This window comes from Hypanus sabinus, chromosome 6, assembly GCF_030144855.1.
Source record: "Hypanus sabinus isolate sHypSab1 chromosome 6, sHypSab1.hap1, whole genome shotgun sequence".
NCBI lineage: Eukaryota > Metazoa > Chordata > Chondrichthyes > Myliobatiformes > Dasyatidae > Hypanus > Hypanus sabinus.
Window position 1 is genome coordinate 63,006,450 of NC_082711.1, and position 22,120 is coordinate 63,028,569.

Here is a 22,120-nt window from a genome sequence, read left to right on the forward strand (position 1 = left end):
ATAGACCCCTGTATAAAGGCGATTGGAGGCACTGCTCCGCCCTCAGTCTCCAGGATGTTGTGTGGTGGGCTCTTGCTGCTGACGCTGCTGATGGTGCTTTCTTCCAGCTAATAAAAGCCTATCTCGACTCACGTCTCCGAGAGTTATTGATGGTGCATCAATATTAAAGAAATATTTTTAAAGAGCAAACACGAGGGAATCTGCAGATGCTGGAAATTCAAACAACACACACAAAATGCTGGTGGAACACAGGCCAGGCAGCATCTATAAGGAGAAGCACTGTCGACGTTTCGGGCTGAGACCTTCGTAGTCCTGACGAAGGGTCTTGGCCGGAAACGTCGACTGTGCTTCTCCTTATAGATGCTGCCTGGCCTGCTGTGTTCCACCAGCATTTTGTGTGTGTTGTAAAGAAATATTTTTGTCATGAAGCTACTTGTTACCAAGTGTTAACAAATGATATTTATAGAATTAATGAATTGAGTTCTCAAAGCTCCGGGAATATTTGTAAACCACAGGCAATGGCAATTAACTTTGCAGGCAAAATCACTGGAAAAGATAATTGAAAGAGTATCAATGCAAGTTGTGGATTGCAGCCTGCAGATCATTAGGAACTACCTGGGATCATTGAAGGAATTTCTGAGGCAGACTTGGGTCAATTCCCGGAAAATGACAAAAGTTCCAAATGATCATTACAAGTCGGAGTCAGAGAACCAGGGTAAATAGCATTTACCCTGTTGACAATAATTATTGTATGATTAACCTCATATGTACGGTATGGTTGCAGTTTTCTACATTGAATGTAATAAATATCCTTAGGGGTTGTAACAAACAAAACTTTGCGCCAGACCACTGGATGATGTTATTGTGATTGACTAAATGCTTGATCGAAGTCACTTTTCACAGATGTGCAAACTTGATAAATGTTTCCAGTTCGTACTGTGGACTGAATTGAAGTTTTCACTTTTACTAAACTTTGATTGTCCTAATTGCACATTGCACATTACATTTTGGGTAATTAATCTTGATCAAACATCTTTGTATTATTGATGGACATTGTGTTGTTTGTTCCATTTAAAATGTTTTGATGTTCATCCTTAATATGGTATATTCCAGACATAAAAATGATGTCTTGACTCAATGGGTATTTTGAGGCTGTTCACAAAAGTCTTGTTGAGAAATGTTAATTTTTTTCTTTAACTTTTGCTGCTTTGGTGGTATGGTGTGCAGCAGTTAGTTCTGCTGCTGCTATACAGCAGTACAGACACAGGTTAGAACCTGGGAAATTGATGGTGTGTGTGTGTGTGTGTGTGTGTGTGTGTGTGGTGTGTGTGTGTGGTGTGGGGGAGAGAGAGATGAATTTGCAGGGTACAGGACAATAAGGGCATCAATGATATTGCTCTGCTGGGAATAAGCATGGATCCACGTGCTCAAGAAAACTGGAATAGGCCACCAAGCTCCTTGAGTCTGTTCTGTCATTCAATATGACCATACTCAGTGCTTTTTGACTATGTGGTTTTGTTCTGATAGAAACAAGCGTAGTCTTGATGTGTTGTGTTGCCTGGTTCTGTGTCAAAATAAGCAAGTTGTAATCAGTGTGCTTCATGAATCTTCAGTCTGAGTTGCTAAGTTGCTTACCCTAGTCACACAGGTCTCAGATCCCCTGTAGAGATATTATGCTGAAATTGGTTGCTAATTACCACATTCTTGCAAAACTTCTTAGAAATGTGTAAGTGTAATAAATGGCTTGCAATGAGTACTAATGTAAGCCATTGAGGTTTTGTGGATTTAAGTTCAAGTGAACACGTTGTCACTTCCCTATTTATAGCAATTGTGCTTTCTGCAGGTTTTTGAATATCAAGATTCAAGAGGGAGAAGCCCACAATATAGTCTGCCCAGCCTTTGACTGTTTTCAACTGGTTCCTGTAGATATCATAGAAAACTTGGTTTCCAGAGAGATGGACAAACGCTATTTGCAGTTTGACATTAAGGTAGGTTTGGCAATCGCCTAACAACAGAAGAATATATCTTGGCTATTTAACTCCATATTAATATTGATGATTACATGTTACTTTTACAAACAGTGGGAGAATAGATTAAAGGTAGTAACGTCAATGCTATTTTAAATGCATCTAAACTTAATTAAAAGGGTTGTTAATAACTGCAGTTTTGCATTTCTCTTCATTATCTTTTTATGGTTTGGGTTCAAGGATGGAGAGCTGAGAACTGTTCCTTTCTACAACTAGGGGGCAATTACAGCTGGTTAGGTCAGGTCAAATGAAGCTCTATTGTTCCTAACTGATAAAATTTCAATAAGCTACGTTAACTTTCTGTACACACATTTTCTTTGTGATGATTTACTAACCATCATCCACTCCTCCTACTGAAAGAATACTCTCTCTGGCAGATAGAAATACAAGGCATTTAGTCAGAAATCAGATTGCAGGCTGTCTGATACCAGGGATACTTGATAGAACAGATCTAAGGGGTACATATTGGTGAAGAAAAAGCACTGAAGCTTCAAGGTAGTCGTCTGGCACATTTACATCACCAGCCAGCAAAATAGAAATACCTAGTTAATATATTTGGTGCCAATGCTGGCTGTTAATAATCTCCTTGTTTTTATTATAACAGAGTTGTTAGTCTATCAATAATAACTAGTTGGGGTTTGCGTTATCGGGTTTGTGTTCAAGCATCTCATTTATTTATCAAATGTACCTTGAAACAGTGTTTGTGTTAACAACCAACACATCTGAGAGTGTGTGTGGGGTCAGCTGTTGCCATACATTCCAACATAACATGTCCACAATGCTCAACAGAACAACTGAATGCAACAACATTAAAACAAGCCCCTTCCCTCCCTCCCACCCATGTACCTACAAAGTCCTTTACCCCAAGAACCGGCCTCTAGCCTCCATCAGACTTGACTCAGGCTTGAAGACATTGTTCCCCAATGGACTTTCAGAGACTCTCAGACATGTAACTTTGCGCTGACCAATCAGACTCCTGGACTTCCAATGTGACCCCGGGCTCAATCCTCAATGATTCAATCCCTGGACACGATGATCACTGAACACTAGGCCTCAAAGACCAGACTCGCTGATGACGGGACTCCGAACGCTACGCCTTGAACTCCAGTCTCATTGATTCATGAACCCATGATCATTAAAGCTTGTTCCTTCTGCCTGCACGAACTCCAACTGCAGACCCACCTGGGAATGGGCTCTCGTTCACTCCCTGCATTCAACATCAGACCATGGAGATCTTACATCTCTGTTGTTGTCCTTAAATCACAGAGACTTATTCCCCAGCCTGACCTCTAATTCCCCTATATCCCTGTCCCTAAAACATAACTTGACCTACTCCTGCCCTCTCTGAACCCAAAATCATCCTTACAGAACTAAAAAAGCAGAAAAATAAACACAATTTAAAATGCATTTTTTAAAAAAAACTAAATGTTATGACTGTTTATCTTTCATTTATATGAAATAACTCCCAGATAACAGGACTTAATCGCAAGACTATGACTACCTTCAAGAATGTTCCTAGCTGTCTGATTGGCACAAATTGTGGAGGTGGGCTTCAGGCCGTCTGCTGAAGTATTTCTCCTGATTCTTGATGACCTGATTGAAGGCAATCAAATCCATTCTTGTATGAGAAATTTGAGCTCTGTTTTATTAAAATGTAATTATTTAACCAAAGCCAGTATTTTAAATCTTTTTGGCTTTTGATTTTACCAGAGGTTTGATTTAATAAGTGGCAAGTGTTGTAGTTGAATATTCTTCCTGTCCATAGAATCCATTTTTTTTTGCAGGGAGAAGCATATCCCTCTTGTTTTGCATCTTATAAATAATAGAAAATTGATTTTTTTTGTCTCAAAACATTTTTAACAGTGTCAAAAGGGCAAAAGAAGCTGGTACAAGAGCTAGGCTAATTTTTCAAATATAATTTTTCCTTCTCTCCAGGTTTCTTTGTTCATGCCTAGTGGTATTGACCTTTGTTAGTGTTAGCTGTTCAACAAAGTGGCTGTTCTTCCTCTGAGCTTAGATATACAGTATCAGGTTATTCAAACCAAGTGTGGTAAAAGCCTCCAAGAAGACCACAGTCTTGTCATAAGGTTGGGAGGCCTGTGAGCTATGTTGGATGGAGTCAGGGCCTTGTACTTTGGCTCTTGGTAGGATCGCCAAACAGGTCAAAGGGTAGAGGCCAGGATAAGAGTGGTCTACTGGTCCTCTGGGTTCGAGGATTCAACTCAGATCTAACAACCCTGACTGGTCAAAACAAAATTATTGTGGAAGCAGCAATGAAGAATCCTATAGTTCCTGGTCAAAATTTCTGTTACTGTGAACAGTTAAGTGAGTAGAAGATGAACTGATCTCCAGAAGTCATAAAATTAAAGATGAAACTGTAGCGGTGTGCTACAAACAGCGCTAAAATTACGACACGGAGTCGGTAACTGCAGTCGAAGGAAAAACTTTATTCGAAAACTTCAGCCTCACTTTTAAGCCTCTGTCAACCGGCCCCCCATGGCGAAGAGGCTCCAAAGCTCTGTGCTCGCAAACCCCCGTAGGCTATCTAATTGTGAGTCGGTTCGCATACGCTAGGAAATGAGCCGCCACATAACCCCCCCCCAGAACCGGCGATACACCCCCCAATGTCCACAGCCTGGGCCAGAACCTGCTTGGGAGGTCGGCCTCTGCGCCGAGGCGCCGGAAACTCGGCCGGTTGCGCCAGGTCCACATGGGCCGGCTTGAGGCGGTCCACCGTGAAAACCTCCTCCTTCCCCCCAACGTCCAGCACGAACGTGGACCCGTTGTTCCGGAGCACCGTAAACGGCCCCTCGTATGGCCGCTGCAGCGGTGGCCGATGCCCGCCCCTTCGTACAAACACAAACTTACAGTTCCGTAGATCTTTGGGTACGCAGGTCGGGTGCCGCCCATGCTGTGAAGTGGGTATGGGGGCCAGGTTACCGAGCTTCTCGCGAAGTCTGCCCAGGACTGCAGCGGGTTCTTCCTCTTGCCCCCTCGGGGCTGGTAGGAACTCCCCGGGGACGGCCAGGGGCGCGCCGTATACCAACTCGGCCGACGAGGCGTGCAGGTCGTCCTTGGGCGCTGTGCGGATGCCGAGAAGGACCCAGGGAAGCTCGTCCGCCCAGTTGGCTCCTCGCAGGCGGGCCATGAGGGCCGACTTCAGGTGACGGTGGAAACGCTCCACTAGCCCGTTCGACTGTGGGTGGTAGGCAGTGGTGTGGTGCAGCTGAGTCCCCAAAAGGCTGGCCATAGCTGACCACAGGCTGGAGGTGAACTGGGCGCCTCTGTCGGAGGTAATGTGGGCTGGTACACCAAAGCGGGATATCCAGGTGGCGATCAGGGCTCGGGCGCAAGATTCGGAGGTGGTGTCGGTGAGCGGGACCGCCTCTGGCCATCTTGTGAACCGGTCCACGATAGTCAGGAGGTAACGCGCTCCGCGCGACACTGGCAGGGGGCCCACGATATCCACATGAATGTGGTCGAAACGCCGGTGGGCGGGATGGAACTGCTGCGGTGGGGCTTTGGTGTGCCGCTGAACCTTGGCCGTCTGGCAGTGCATGCACGTCCTGGCCCATTCACTGACCTGTTTGCGGAGTCCGTGCCAAACGAACCTGCTGGAAACCATCCGGACAGTTGTCCGGATGGAGGGATGCGCCAAGTTATGAATGGAGTCGAAAACACGTCGCCGCCAGGCTGCGGGGACGACCGGACGGGGCTGGTTGGTGGCGACGTCACAGAGTAGGGTCCTCTCACCTGGGCCCACGGGGAGGTCCTGGAGCTGCAAACCAGAGACTGCAGTCCTGTAACTCGGAATCTCCTCATCTACCTGCTGTGCCTCTGCCAGTGCCTCAAAGTCTACCCCTTGGGAAAGGGCATGAACGGTAGGGCGAGAGAGCGCATCCGCCACGACATTGTCCTTACCCGAGACGTGCCGGACATCCGTTGTGTATTCAGAGATGTAGGACAGGTGGCGTTGCTGGCGGGATGACCAGGGGTCGGATGCTTTCGTAAACGCAAAGGTAAGCGGTTTGTGGTCCGTGAACGCGGTGAAGGGCCGACCTTCTAGGAAGTACCTGAAATGCCGGATTGCCAGGTAGAGCGCCAACAGTTCCCGGTCAAAAGCACTGTACTTGAGCTCGGGTGGCCGCAGGTGTTTGCTGAAAAACGCCAGGGGTTGCCAGCGACCTGCGATGAGCTGCTCCAGCACCCCACCGACTGCCGTGTTTGATGCGTCCACTGTGAGGGCGGTAGGGGTGTCCATTCTGGGATGTACTAGCATTGCGGCGTCAGCCAAAGCTTCCTTCGTTTGAACGAAAGCGGCGGCGGACTCCTCGTCCCAGGTAATGTCCTTGCTCGGACCCGACATCAGGGCGAACAGGGGGCGCATGATCCGGGCAGCTGAAGGGAGGAAGCGGCGGTAGAAATTGACCATACCTACGAATTCCTGAAGGCCTTTGACCGTGGTGGGTCGGGGGAAGTGGCGGACCGCATCTACCTTAGCGGGCAGAGGGGTTGCCCCGTCTTTAGTAATCCTGTGGCCCAGGAAGTCAATGGTATCAAGTCCGAACTGGCATTTGGCAGGGTTGATTGTAAGACCGTACTCACTCAGTCGGGCGCAGAGTTGACGGAGGTGGGACAGATGCTCCTGACGACTGCCGCTGGCTATGAGGATGTCATCCAAATAGATGAACGCGAAGTCCAGGTCCCGTCCCACCGCGTCCATTAACCGCTGGAACGTCTGTGCGGCATTCTTCAGGCCGAACGGCATGCGGAGGAACTCGAAGAGGCCAAACGGGGTGATGAGAGCCGTCTTGGGGATGTCGTCAGGATGCATCGGGATTTGATGGTACCCTCGGACAAGGTCGACCTTGGAGAAGATCCGGGCGCCGTGCAGGTTTGCCGCAAAGTCCTGAATGTGCGGCACAGGGTAGCGGTCCGGTGTGGTAGCCTCGTTCAGCCTGCGGTAGTCGCCGCACGGTCTCCAGCCCCCCGTCGCTTTGGGCACCATGTGCAGGGGGGAAGCCCAGTGGCTGTCGGACCGCCGGATGATCCCCAATTCCTCCATTCTCTGGAACTCCTCCTTCGCCAGTCGGAGCTTGTCCGGGGGAAGCCGCCGAGCACGGGCATGGAGGGGTGGTCCCTGTGTCGGGATGTGGTGCTGTACGCCGTGCCTGGGCATGGCTGCTGTGAACTGCGGTGCCAGAACCGATGGGAACTCCGCCAGGACCCTGGTGAAGTCGTTGTCGGACAGCGTGATGGAGCCGAGGTGAGGGGCTGGCAACTGGGCCGCGCCCAGGGAGAACGTCTGAAAGGTCTGGGCGTGTACCAGTTTCTTCCTGGGCAGGTCAACCAGCAGGCTGTGAGCTCGCAAAAAATCCGCACCCAGAAGCGGTTGGGCTACGGCGGCCAGTGTGAAGTCCCACGTGAACTGGCTGGGGCCGAACTGTAGCTGCACCTGACGGGTGCCATAGGTCCTTACTGTGCTGCCATTCACGGCCCTCAGGGGGGGACCCGGTGCCCTGCTGCGAGTGTCGTAACTTGTCGGAGGTAAAACGCTGACCTCAGCCCCAGTATCGACCAAAAAGCGGCGTCCCGACCTGCTATCCCACACATACAGGAGGCTATCCCGATGGCCAGCCGCCGTAGCCATCAGCGGCGGCTGGCCCTGGCGTTTCCCGGGAACTTGCAGGGCGGGCGGCAACGGCGGGCTTCTGTGCCCCACCGCTGGTGGTAGAAGCACCAGTGGTCATTGGGCCGGGGGTTAGTGGGCTCTGCGGCCGGGCCTGGACTGGTTTGCTGCCGGGAGCGTGGCTGGGTGATCTGTGCGATGGACGCCCCGCTCACCTTTTTGGCGTTCCACAGCAAGTCCGCCCGGGCTGCCACCTTCCGGGGGTCACTGAAATCCGCGTCGGACAGCAGCAGGCGTATGTCCTCGGGCAGCTGCTCCAGGAATGCCTGCTCAAACATGAGGCCTGTGTGTCCCTCGGCCAGAGACAACATCTCGTTCATTAAAGCCGATGGAGGTCTGTCGCCCAAGCCATCCAGGTGCAGTAAACGGGCAGCCCGCTCGCGCCGTGAGAGTCCGAAAGTCCTGAGGAGCAGAGCTTTGAATTCCGTGTACTTGCCGTCTGCCGGGGGCGACTGTACGAACTCCGCGACCTGGGCAGCTGTGTCCTGGTCGAGGGAGCCCACCACGTAGTAGTAGCGGGTGTCTTCTGAGGTGATCCGGCGAACGTGGAATTGGGCTTCGGCTTGCTGGAACCATAGGTCCGGGCGCTGTGTCCAGAAACCCGGCAGTGTCAACGAAACCGCATGAACAGAGGCGGCGTCGGTCATTTCTGGTCCAAAAATCGTTTGGACCGTCGGGGTCACCAATTGTAGCGGTGTGCTACAAACAGCGCTAAAATTACGACACGGAGTCGGTAACTGCAGTCGAAGGAAAAACTTTATTCGAAAACTTCAGCCTCACTTTTAAGCCTCTGTCAACCGGCCCCCCATGGCGAAGAGGCTCCAAAGCTCTGTGCTCGCAAACCCCCGTAGGCTATCTAATTGTGAGTCGGTTCGCATACGCTAGGAAATGAGCCGCCACAAAACATTCTTTTCAACATTTTAAGCAAGATTAGTGTATTATTTTTGTTTTGTACAAATTTAGAATGGAAAAAAAAGGAAAGGAGCACCATGCAGAAGTTTGGACACCCCAAGAGATTTGAGCTCTCAAATAACTTTTACCAAGGTCTCAGACCTTAATTAGCTTGTTAGGGCTATGGCTTCTTCACAGTCATCATTAGAAAAGGCCAAGTGATGCAAATTTCAAAGCTTTATAAATACCCTGACTCCTCAAACCTTGTCCCAACAATCAGTAGCCTTGGGCTCCTCTAAGCAGCTGCTTAACATTCTGAAAATTAAAATAAATGATTCCCACAAAGCCGGAGAAGGCTATAGGAAGATAGCAAAGTGTTTTCAGGTAGCTGTTTCCTCAGTTCGTAATGTAATTAAGAAATGACAGCTAACAGGAACAGTGGAGATCAAGTTGAGGTCTGGAAGACCAAGAAAACTTTCCGAGAGAACTGCTTGTAAGATTGCTAGAAAGGCAAATCAAAGCCCCCATTTGACTGCAAAAGACATTCAGGAAGATTTAGCAGACTCTGGAGTGGTGGTGCACTGTTCTACTGTGTAGTGACACCTGCACAAGTGTGACCTTCCTGGAAGAGTCATCAGAAGAAAACCTTTCCTGAGACCTCACCACAAAATTAAGCATCAGAAGTTTGCAAAGGGACATCTAAACAAGCCTGATGCATTTTAGAAACAAGTCCTGTGGACTGATGAAGGTAAAATAGAACTTTTTCGCCCCAATGAGCAAAGGTATGTTTGGGGAAAAAAGGATGCAGAATTTCATGAAAAGAACACCTCTGCAGCTGATAAGCATGGGGGTGGATTGATCATGCTTTGGGCTTGTGTTGCAGCCAGTGGCACGGGGAACATTTCACTGGTAGAAGGAAGAATGAATTCAATTAAATACTAGCAAATTCTGGAAGCAAACATCACACCATCTGTAAAAAAAGCTGAAGATGAAAAGAAGATGACTTCTACAACAGGATAATGATCCTAAAGACACCACAAAATCCACAATGGACTACCTCAGGAGGCACAAGCTGAAAGTTTGCCATGGCCCTCACAGTCCACCGACCTAAACATCATCAAAAACTGTGGATAGACCTCAAAAGAGCAGAGCAGCGCATGCAAGACGGCCCAAGAATCTCACAGAACTAGAAGCCTTTTGCAAGGAAAAATGGGCAAAAATCCCCCAAACAAGAATTGAAAGACTCTTAGCTGACTACAGAAAACATTTACAAGTTGTGATACTTGCCAAAGGGGCTGTTACTAAGTACTGACCATGCAGAGTGCCCAAACTTTTGCTTCGGGCCCTTTTTCTTTTTTGTTATTTTGAAACTGTAAAAGATGGAAATAAAAAAAGTAATCTTGCTTAAAAATTAAAGAAATGGTTCATCTTTAACTTTATGCCTTTTGGAAATCAGGTCAACTTTTACTTGCTGAGCTATTCACAGTAACAGAAATTTTGACCGGGGTGCCGAAACTTTTGCATGCCACTGTATGTGTGACAGAGATGGAGGATCTTCATTGCTGCCCCACATGCCAGCTGCATAAAGGGCAGTAAGTATGTAATTGGTAAAAGGGATCACAGTTGATACATATTTTCTTCTCACTCAGTGTCAATGTCAGGTAAATTAGGTAAAAACTATACAGTTGTTAAGCATCCACCAGTGTTCACCTTGAGTTCACAGGCCAGGGTCAATGTAGGATTTTTTCAATTGTGAATTAAATGATAAAACTGATATAAATGGGCATCAAGTGGAAAATACTCCAGTAGCTGGAAGATGATTATTGTTACTGGAACCAATCATTCAATTCTGGGTGTTCGTTGGACAAAGCCATCTTCAGCTGTTGCATTAATGTCTTTTTTTCAATGATATGGTCAGAAGAAGGGAAGTTCTCAAATTACTGCAGGATACACAATGCCATTTATAGGTCCTTAGATGTAAAGCAGGAAGAGCTAACTAATGATCTTTTACAGACTAATTAGCAGATAATATTTCTGTCACACCCAGAAATCATTGAGTATATTAAAAACAAAGTAAGTTGGGTGATTGTATTAGCTAAAAAGATTGGTGATAAAAGGGAGAAAGCTGGAACAAGGTTCTGAATTTGAATAAAATGCAAGATGAAAATTAGCTGTACTTGTCACATGTACGTTGCAGCGTACTGTGAGATGAGTCATTTGCATCAATGAACAAAACAGTCCCAAGGATTGTGCTGGGGACAGCCCGCAAGTGATGCTATGCTTCTGGCACCAAAATCGTATGCCCACACCTCACTCATCGTAACTATATGTACAGAGATATAAAATGGCCACCCTGATAACAAAAGCTAATTGCAAAACAATGCGATAATGAACAATCCGCAACAGCTGTGAACACACAAGTAAGTGGTGAGATCTAGTAATTAGAAATAAAATAACAATCTATATCAGGAAAGACATAACTCTCCCCACTTGATATCTGTAAAACATACCGCCAACTGAACCAGGATTTTCCCAAAATAAGGATTAAACATATTAGAGTCAATGCTCCTGATCAACTGAATACGCATAATAAAACCATCAACTGAATTTGAAATACAGGAGTAACATTTTGTCCTTCAAAAGGGATCACTACCCAAACTTTGCAATAAGCCAATTAGTTTGTGTCAAATATACTACAGAGAATTCAAAACAAATCTAGAATCTGTACAAACTTTAAATATTCTCTTTGAGAGTTCATGTTTCAATAATTTTCCGAGAGTCTATTTTTCTAATTTCTTCCTAAGTAATTTCAGGACATTTCCTGAGTGTGCGTGTAAATGAAGAAAAGCAGCTACTTGCTTGTTTGTGGTTGTTAGGAGGTTGTTGTAGGGGGCTACAGAAGGTTAGCAGCAGCCACCCAGCTGTCTAAGCCAGCTAGTGGCGTAGTGGCATCAGCGCTGGACTTGGGATCGGAAGGTCCCGAGTTCGAATCCAGCCAGCTCCTGTGTGCACACTTTCCATCCGTGCTGGGAGGAGCATTGAGCTAGCAACTCAACTTCATAAAAAAATAAATTGCCTGCTACAGAAACATCAACAGCAAAAAAATGCTCTCTATGCTCTCTCATGAGTTGAAAGGCAATTTCTTTCTTCCAGCTGTCTAGATGGAACCCATCACACTAAGAAAAGTAAGGCCTTCCATTGAAGGAGTTATTCTTTGTATGGACAAAGACAGATTCACCCATGCTTACTATGTTGCTTATCAAACCTCTTTGTTGCGAGGTCACGTCAGCTGGTGGAAACTCTTCTTGATGTGGATGCTGCTAAGGCAGGAGGTCATGAGACAGGTATCTGTTTCTAGAATACTACTTCTGATGACACTCACAGGTGAAAGTTTATGTGCACTCCCTAGGTCGACATCTGGAAAGACCCAACTCAGTGAGACCTATGTGCATTATGTTGCTCTAGTACCTTGTGTCCCTTCCCGGCAGGAGCAGGATCTCAGCCTTTGGTTTAAGTGAAGGTACTTTGCTAGCTAGGGACGTGAGGTGAGGGTGGTGAGTCGCTGCTTCCAGAGTAGGGATTTCCTTCCTGTTATCTGAAAGTTAGACATAATCAATGAGTGTGGGGAGAGCTAAATGAGTTTTTTCATCAACAGATTCAACAATGAAGCCTCTTGCTCTGGGCCCAATCGTCTGTGACATACCTGCACATGTCTTAAATGTGTAAGGTGAGGTGCCATTGGTTATGTTGAAGACATTGAAAAAGGATGATTTATTGCTCTGATCATTGAAGACAACATACATCCTGATCCTCTTCTGACAGTGGCCTTCTGAGCAGATCCTTGAACATGACTTTCTGGTGGAGTTTTCCCCACTGACCTCAGAACAGGAAGATGTAACTACAGAGGAAGGAGATTATCTCCCTCCCTGCCATGCTGTAAGGAGGTACTTGTGTTGTTCTTCACAGACATGAAGGTAGGCCAACATGAAGAGCAGCAATGTATTTGTCGCTGTTGCATTCAGAGCACTGCATGACAGCATTACAGTCCTTCACCTGGTGGCTGGTTGAAGAACAGCAGCAGAAACCTGTGGAGTGCTTTTTAAGAAAGGCCCTTCTCCCTGAAGCCTCTATATTTCTGGAGAGAGTGTAATTTCTGATGTAGAGGGCACTGTTTGTTGGACTCCTTCTGACATTTTAGAATCATCCTTTTGAACAGTATTGTCCACCTCAGTTTTGTGCACTATGACAGGGCCTTGAACGGGTTTCTCTGATTTAAGTGGTGCTGAGCTAGAGGTGATCATGATGAAGCTGAAGTTCTTCCTCATTTTTGCTTCAATTGAATGAAACTTGAAAAGAAGGAGAAGGGTTGGGAAGCTAACTCCCTTTTCCAGTTTGTATCTAGTCCCCTCCAACCTCCATTTCTCCTGCAGACTAAGGGGAGTTTCTCCAAGATAGGACAAATTCCTCATGCAGTATTATAGTAAGTCAAGCCACAGAAGTAACCTTAAGCTTTGGCTGCCTCCAACTCCAATAACAGGTCTCCTAGCTCTTGCAGATGTTCGTACACCCTGCTGGAACTCTTGTTAAAGAAAGCAGTCTCCATTGCCTCTGTGGGTCCGTAGCACTCTTCCAGTATTTGCCAGACTAAACTGAGAGCAGCACTGGGGTGTTTGATGTGAACTGACCTTAATTTGCTTGCTTGCTCAGCAGACTTGGGTCCAAGCCACTTCACCAGCAGGTCAAGTTCTTCACTAGGGTTGGCGTTGGAGAATGTGAACTTCCAAACCCAGTAATTTTCTGGCTTACCGAATTTGAGTTGGCCGTCAGTAGGTCACAACAGGCTGGGAATCTCGCAAGATTTGACATGTCGTTATTAATTTGGGGTTCATTGTGTGTGTAGTGCACCTTAACAGGAGATTGAGTAGTGTCACCACCACGTGAGGGAGGTGGTCTCTGGTCTGTCCCATTTGGGTAAAAGATGTCAAACTGCAAGATATTATCCCGTGGAAGAGGGCCCCCTCTTCCCCCCCCCCCCCCCCCCCGTTCAGTCATGATTAACTGGCGTAAGTCTTCAGTGTCTTCTGGAGGGTGGGGATGGCATAAGCAGACTGGTTTGGATCTACTTTGTAGTGCTCTTGGCTGAATGACATGGTGAGCTTGATCTAACATCGTCATTTTCAGCTAGCTGCTTCTTGCCACCTCAAAGGCTTCGGCCTCTGATAAGGCCGCCTTCACCTCACTTCCTTTTCATGCTGTGGTGCCTCTAGTGTGGCTTTCAGGTGGGTTTCTCTACATTTAATTCAGCCTATCTCACTTTAATATCAAGTTCTCTGTGCAAACAACACCTTGGCTAGTACTGCTTCGGCCCTTGCACAGGCTTCCAGTGCCACTAAACTTGCCACTGATCCGTGCGGCTGCCTCGATAATCTAGCTGATCACAGCGAGCACACTGACCTAGTTTCAAAGCTTCCCTTCTCCTCTGCTGACATTGACCTGGTTTTGAGGCTTCTTTTCTCCATTGTGAACTTTTTAACTTTCTGTTGTGCAGGAGCTTGCAGAATCAATATCAAATCCACCACAGATGGAATCAGCATTGAGAGTATCTTTTTACTGTTCTGACCTCTAAAGCTAGACAGATAGATCACTTCAGTCCCGGCAAAGCTGTAGTTGAAGGTGGTTTTATTATTCATCAGTACGCAAGGAGCCAGTGTTAAAAGACAGTATTTGGCTTTCTAACGAAGGGCAGATTCAAATATTGATAGAAATTCCTTCGACTTCTAACTGCTAAATGAAATGTTCAAAGATATAAAATGGCTGCCCTGATGAGGAAAGCTAATTGCTTAACAACGTGATACTGAGCAATCAACAACAGCTATGAATGCACAGGTAAGCAGGGCAATCCAGTAATTAGAAATAAAATAACAATTTCAAATCTGGAAAGACATGACAGAGTTGCTGCTCTCAAACACTTTGATGGTATATCAGTGCATGGCATTTGGCTAGGAACGTAGCCACACAACGCTAGAATAAAAATAAATCATAGGAAAGTTCCATTAAGTGTGTCTATAAAATATTAACCAGAATAGATAGAATGTTTATAAGTTGTAAGAAAATTAAGATATATTTAAATGAGTTTCAAAGCTTTCTAGATCAGGAAATGATAAAGGAAGAAGTTTATAAACTGTATAAGTGAGTCAGAAATTGATTGTAGTCAATAAAGTTCTCTAAATTGGAAAAACTTGATTGCCACTTTCTGCAGCAGCACTCTACAGTGTGGGGAATTATAAGATAATATAAATTATTTGAAAAACACATTAAATAACTTGCTAGGTGAGCTCCCCTACACCTGCCTTTCCCATCCAGTCATGAAGGCACGGATGACCTCAACATAGTGTATAGTCTTAAATTGAGCAACAATGCAGCTTTCCCACAGTTTTGGTCTGGGTGACTGTGAGAAGGATATTAAATTACAACTTTTGGAAATGAAAAAATTCCTCTGAACCATTCCTGAGATCTGAGAAAATCTCGCTCATACAAGGATACCAACAATGTCCAAGTTCCAGGAGCTCGGATTCTTGCCCGTACAAGATTCAGCATCCGTTGAAAGGCACAGTCGATGTTTCGGGCCGAGACCCTTCTTCAGTCCTGACGAAGGGTCTTGGTCCAAAACATTGACTGCACCTTTCAACAGATGCTGCCTGACCTGCTGAGTTTATCCAGCTTGTTTGTACGTCCCATGTAAAACATGTTGCCTGTACTCATATGATTGATTGAGACTGGTTCCATGAAATTTTTTTAAAATGCAATTCACTATTTTTGCTTTATCCCTAGTTGGTATGCTGATATTCTTTTTTTTTTACATAGGCATTTGTGGAAAATAATCCAGTTATCAAATGGTGTCCTACCCCTGGCTGTGAGAGGGCCGTAAGACTAACCTGTCAAAGATCAGGCTCTACAATGGACCAGTTGAATTTTCCTTTGCTTAGTGCACCTGCAGTAGATTGTGGAAAAGGACATCTCTTCTGTTGGTTAGTGCACAGAAATTGGCATTCCGCTATGTCTCATTAATGTGGATAATATTTTGTATTAATGTCTGAAATGTGGTTGAACTTACTTCTACTACTATGCCTGGCAGTGAATCCCAAACCCTGCTCACTGTTCATTTTAAGAGCAAAATTCTCATTTTGTAGTGCTTTGTTAGTCACCTTCATTCTTTGTTCACTCATTCTTAACTGATTTGTTCATGGAAATAGTTTCTTGCTCAGGCACGTTCTTATTGAATCACAGAGTGTGCCCCAAGGGACAAATTGGATAAGCCAATTCCTATTTCTTGCATCCTTCCGCTCTTAAATGTTCAGGATTAATAGTGAACATGGTTAATCAGTTACATGCCATCCTTAAGAATAATGATGTGTTCGTGACTGAAATTTACATTATCTTTTAATCATTTCCCAATTTAAATTTTATCAAACCAAGTAAATGCTGTGGTTTCAGTACAAGGAGAGGAACTTGTAGATGAACATCATTCCCATTTCCTCACTTCTTGGAGTCAGTAAACCTGCTTAATCACCTGGCATGTATAGCCTATTAGCTTGAAATTATTAAACAATTAGAGTAAGGTAAAAGTGTGCAAAATGCTGCTACATATTTTTTAACAATTGTATTTAATGAAAATTATCTTGTGCTTTCCCGGTGTATATATAATGAATAAAGTCTTCTCAGGCTTCCAGCCAATTGCAAGTATCAATTTTAACCAATGTTTCAGTGACAAACACTGCCGTCTTTATCGAGGATGAAGCCTGGGTATGTCTGGTCAGTAGTATTTACATTCCTATTGTCTTTCCCTCCTGATTGGTTAGTCCTCATCCAATTAGATTTCCGCTGTTCCACCTTGTTTACAGGATTCCCAATATGCCAGCCAGACGGTACGCACGGTGGAATCATGCATCAAGGAGCACAAACATTCATTTGGATTACCTGGAGAAATCAGCCGTAGCAGAACATTACATTTGCAATGGCTATGGGATTGAGTTGGGCACAAAACTACTGTGCCTCACTATTGGGCTTTGGGTCCGCCTGGTGAAGGAAAACTAAAGGAAAGGAGTTTTAACTAAGACCAAGGTCTCGCTCTAAGTAAAAACTGGAATTCAGTTGTAAGCAAGCTTGAACTGTGGAAACCTGATTAGATGAGGACTAAGAAATTAGGAGGGACAGACAATGAGGATATAAATACCACCAGATTTTCATGCCCAGGCATCATCTCTGGGAAGATGGCAGAGTTTGTCATCGATACATCTGTTTAAAATTGATACCTGTACCCAGCTGGAAGCCCAAGAATAGTTTATTCATTCTACTTAATGATATAAGTTGTGTATACCTGGCTAATATACATTCAGCTGCTCTTTTCCTGAAACACTAACCCTCCATACAGTTGGCAATCTATATTTCAGTAATTCTACGCTTTCATCAATTATCTGAAGGAGGGATGGACAAAATGACCTCTCAAAGACGATTCCTGTTTGTTCACATTGGTCTTTTAAATAAATATTTATTTTAAGCTATTCACAAAATTGTGCTGCCTAATATTCTGTCAAATAATTGTACGGTAAATCTTCCTGAAGTATTGACTTCATTAGTCCCTATTTAACAAATTCAGTCTGAATCTTAATGCAGCAGATCGCCTTTGTGTTGTGAAACCTGCTAACATTCTGGAAGCCTGTGCAGGGCCAAATCAGTGCTAACCAATTCCAGAGTTGTTCATAATTCTGAATTTTTTTATACATGATTAGGTAAATGGATGAATCTTAGATCTTGATTTTTTTTACAGGGAGTGTCTAGGAGAAGCCCATGAACCCTGTGATTGTCAAACGTGGAAAAATTGGCTACAGAAAATTACAGAAATGAAACCAGAAGAACGTAAGACCTGCTGTTATGTATTTTTATGCTCTGAGTCCACCTACATTTGTCCATGCCTTTCCCATTCCATGGCTCCTCCTATCTCCTACATCACGTGTCTTCATTTGAAATCATAAAAACAAAAAATACAAGTTGAACCCAAAAGTTGCCTGCAGTTATCTCTTCCTTTCTGCTGCTTGCTAAGCATATGATTACTAAAGGAGCGATGCTTTTTTTCGAGTTATCTCCTTCCTTTAGTACCACAAATCCATATGTTTATGGCACAATGAGCACTATTTAGTTCCATAGGAGTAATTCAGACCAAGCCCATATCGTGTCTCTCTTGTCATCTGTGCACAACAGCCATGTGAGAAAGGGACTATCCCACTCACTCCATCTTTTGGTTGTAGTTGAAACTGACAGCTTCCCTCGTATGCAGCCAGCAGAATTAGCCTTTTTCTATTCCTTCTGTTGAAGTCTTTTGTAACTTCAAGCATAGCTTAATTAAATATCCTTCTTAACTTTTTCAATGGAAATAGTGCTTGATACTACTGAGCATAATCATAACTAGAAACCAAGACTTTAACATTAATTTCTTTGAATTTGTAATATGTTCCCACTGTGTTTGAAATGCAAACAATTGCTGGACTGGAACATCTGAAATAACAAGTATTATAGCAGACCACAAGCCATCACTGTTTCTGTGTTACAACTAGTTATCAAAGCTAGAGATTCTTGTCATTCCAAAACTTTGTACAAATTCAACATCACTTTCATTTTCTAGAATTCTATGCCCAGTCTTAAAATTCCAGTGTAGCAGAGATGTTCATTTTGAGTTCCATTTGAACTGATCTCCATTTCGAACAGAGTCGCAAGTGCAGCAGATCACAATAAACACATAGCAGTGACATTGGATGAATTGGATTTAAATTATTCCTGAGCCCTTGATGCAATTTCCCTATCACAGTACATTTACATTAAGAGCAACCCTCTCTTCTAGACTGCCCGTTACACTGTATGATAACGCATTGAAAATAACCTAAAGCAATTCTTGGTCACAAATTTAATCAAATTCTTTATGATTAGGCATAGAAATTGATGCTAAACAAAATACTAGAACTGCACATTGGGTTAGAATCTGCAAAGATACAGAAAAATTAATGTTTCTTGTCCTTGTATTAACACTGGTCTTTTACAAATGCTCCCTCATTATTGAGTTTTTCTGGCATTTTCTGTGCTGTATCAAATTTCCATTATTTACTGTATTTTTACTTTTAGTAATTGTAATTGATTATTATTGACATTCCTTTTATTTTTCAAACCAAGTTCTGTTTTGCTACTAGTTGCTGGTGTAAATGAAGCTTTTGAAGATGCTGCCAACTGTCTTTGGTTACTATCTAATTCTAAACCATGTGCCAATTGTAAATCTCCAATTCAAAAGAACGAGGGCTGCAATCACATGCAGTGTGCCAAGGTAAGCATTATAAATTTAATTTGCAGTGAATTAGAAATGCATATGAAGTATAATTTACAAGCATGTATTTCTGATAAGTGCAGAATTATGCATTTTGAGAAGACTAATTGGATTAGCACATCACAATGGTGGGAAGTATTGAGAAATGGAGAAACCTTGCTGGACAAATCCTAGCATCCTTGAAAATAGAAGCACACATAGTAAAGGTGGTGAGGAAGGCATTGGGGATGCTGTGGTCTTACAATACCAGAGTAAGATTTTGCTGTGACTTAAACATTGGTTAGGCTAGAGCTCAAAACACTGTGCAGTTTTAATCACCACAGTATTAGAAGGGGCATGATTACAGGGAAGAACATGTGCAGAGGGTGTGCCTAAGGTGGTTCATTTCCGTTATGGCAAGAGCCTGGATAGGTTGAGTTTGTTTTCTTTGAAGTGAAGGAAGCTGGAAGAAAAGGAGGACTTGAAGAACACATTCTAAATTATGAGGAGTGTAAATATAAGGAAACATTTTCCCAGAACATAAGTACTTAAACCTGGTGGGCATACCTTCAGTAAGGTTTTGAAACAAAGTAATGCAACTTGAAGAGAGGCCATTTGGTCCACCTCATCCATGCCAGTCATGGTGCCCACTAAACTAGTCTCATTTGGCACACATCCTTCAATCTCTCCTATCTGTTTACTGTTAAACATTGTTTATTTTATCTGCCTCAACCACATTCTCTGGCAGTTCAGTCCATATATGCGCCAACCTCTGCCTGAATTTGCCACTCGGGTCCCTTGTTAAATATTTCATCTCTTAAACCTATACACTAGTTTTTAGTACAGCATCCCTGGGGGGGATAAAAGAGCTTTGTGAATTCATCATATCTATACCCTTTAGTATTTTATGTTTGTCAATTAGGCTACCTTTAAATCATCTATGTTCCAACAAATAAAGTCCTAGCCTGCACAACTCTCCCTATAACTCAAACCCTGGCAGCATCCTTTGAAATCATTGCACTCATTCCAATAAAAAGTCAAATAAAACTGTAAATACTCCAAGTGTAGTCTCACCAATGTCTTGTACAACTGCATCATAACTTCCAAACTTTTATACTCAATGCTCTTACTAAAGGCCATTGTGTCAAATGCCCTTGTCTACTTGTGATGCTGCTTTCTATTTCTTTTTAGAAGGGATCTGAGGTGATTTTTTTTTCATCCATTCCATCTACAATTGCTTCAGCTTTGGCCAGAGCCATAATGTGCAGTGAACAGCAATCTTCTACTTTCTCAATAACTAGAATGGTTGAAATCTAGAATGCATGGTGATGGTGGCAGGTACTCTTACACTATTTTATAGATATCGAAGCACTTGAATCCCCACTGCATAGAAAGCAATGGACAAAGTGCTGGAAAATACTATTAGCTATTATAGCTACTTAATGGTTAGCATAGATGTAGTAGGCCTATTCCTATGCTGTATGATTCTGAAGTGGCTATATGGGTGAAATTGCTCTCATACAAGCAATTTAGATTTTCACTTTATTACATGGAGCTATATTTTAAATGTTATATTTGTATGGGTGACTGCCATATATAGTCTTAAATGGTGAGGAGGGCTTTACCCATGATGGAATGGGCTGTATACATTATTTTTTGTTCAAGGGCATTGATGTTTCCATACCAGGCTGTGATGCAGCCAGTCAATATACTCTCCACCACACATCTGTAGAAGTTTGTCAAAGTTTTAGATGTCACACTGAATCTTTGCAATCTCCTAAGGAAGTAGAGGCGCTACCATGCATTCTTCATATTTGTACTTGTGTGCTGGGCACAGAATAGGTTAAAGAAGGTGATTCACCATCACCTCCTCAAGGATGATTTTTTTTTAAATGCCAACAATAGTCAATTTTAGAAATGAAGAATCAATCCTGAGTGAGCTTATTGGAAAGATCAGAACAGAGGAGATGCACTTTCAGTTTAAAGCAGAGGTTCCCAACCTTTTTTTTCTATGGACCAATACCATTAAACAAGGGGTTCATATACCCCAGGTTGAGAACTCCTAGTTTAAAGGATCACCCCATTAGACAGATAATTTTTTATTTCTTGAGGAAAATAAATGAGCTGTAGATGCTGGGTACACAAGCTTAAGACTGTAATAGACTTATGAGCTATAGCAAAGTGAACACTTGAACATCAGTAGAAAGCTGGAGTTCAAGCCGGTGATCAAATTGAATGGGACTTTATGCCAGTTGTTCTGATTTCTAATGTTAAATTTGAGGCTCCATTCCAAATAAGCCATTTTTGGAGTGGCATGTTGAAGCTTCTAAAAGTAGCCCAGTGTTTGTACTTGGAAAATTACTGAATCTTACTTAAGTATTGGTTAGAGTTAGTTACTGTGCTTTTAATGAAGCACCTGCATATTATTTTCTATGGAAAACCTGTAGAAGTATTGAGAAATTTACTTGGATTGAAGAAGAAAAAAATAATGTTCTCTTCCTTCACAGTGCAAATATGATTTTTGTTGGATTTGTCTGGAAGAATGGAAGAAACACAGCTCATCCACTGGAGGCTATTATAGATGCACTCGTTATGAGGTCATTCAGCAGGTTGAAGAGCAGTCAAAAGAGATGACAGCTGAGGTAAATATAACTCCTTTTTTTATTTTTGAAGTTAATGTAGTTACCTTTTATGGCTTCCCCTGTTTTATGCCAATTTATTTAAAGCTTTATCTTTCTCATTGCTACACTTGAATCCTCTAATTGGATAGCCATTTCTGCATGGGAAGGGTGCATGAAATAGAAGCAGGAACAGGTCATATACAGCTTCTAAATCATCTGTGCTCTTCACTAAATCCATAGTTCACTAAACTCACTAAATTCATTCAAGTCTACTTTCCCGGCCAATCCCATTTACCTTAATTCCTTTAAAAATCTGTTATTTAGATTCTTGAATATACTCTGAGCATTTGCAGCCCCCTGGCACAGGGAATTCCAAAGATTAGCACCCTTGAAATTTCTTCATTGTGGTCTTACATGTCGGATTCTTTTTCCTGAGATTCTGTTCCTTACTCTCAATTCTGGGAATAAAGGAAATATCTACTCCATAAATCCCTCTGTGTCCCAATGAATTTGCTCTCAATTCTTATAAATGCCTTTTTTTAAA

General features: G+C 43.5%; 1 protein-coding gene across 3 annotated transcripts in view; it reads left to right on the top strand.

Annotated features, from left to right (window-relative positions):
- ankib1a (ankyrin repeat and IBR domain containing 1a) overlaps positions 1 to 22,120 on the top strand; it is a 106,014-nt gene that overhangs the window by 49,373 nt on the left and 34,521 nt on the right. For all 3 annotated transcript variants that reach the window (XM_059972291.1, XM_059972289.1, XM_059972288.1), the window contains exons 9-13: positions 1,844 to 1,988; positions 15,472 to 15,635; positions 17,435 to 17,523; positions 18,846 to 18,976; positions 21,463 to 21,597. In XM_059972291.1, the coding sequence (XP_059828274.1) occupies positions 1,844 to 1,988; positions 15,472 to 15,635; positions 17,435 to 17,523; positions 18,846 to 18,976; positions 21,463 to 21,597 (664 nt within the window). The remainder of the gene's footprint in view (positions 1 to 1,843; positions 1,989 to 15,471; positions 15,636 to 17,434; positions 17,524 to 18,845; positions 18,977 to 21,462; positions 21,598 to 22,120) is intronic.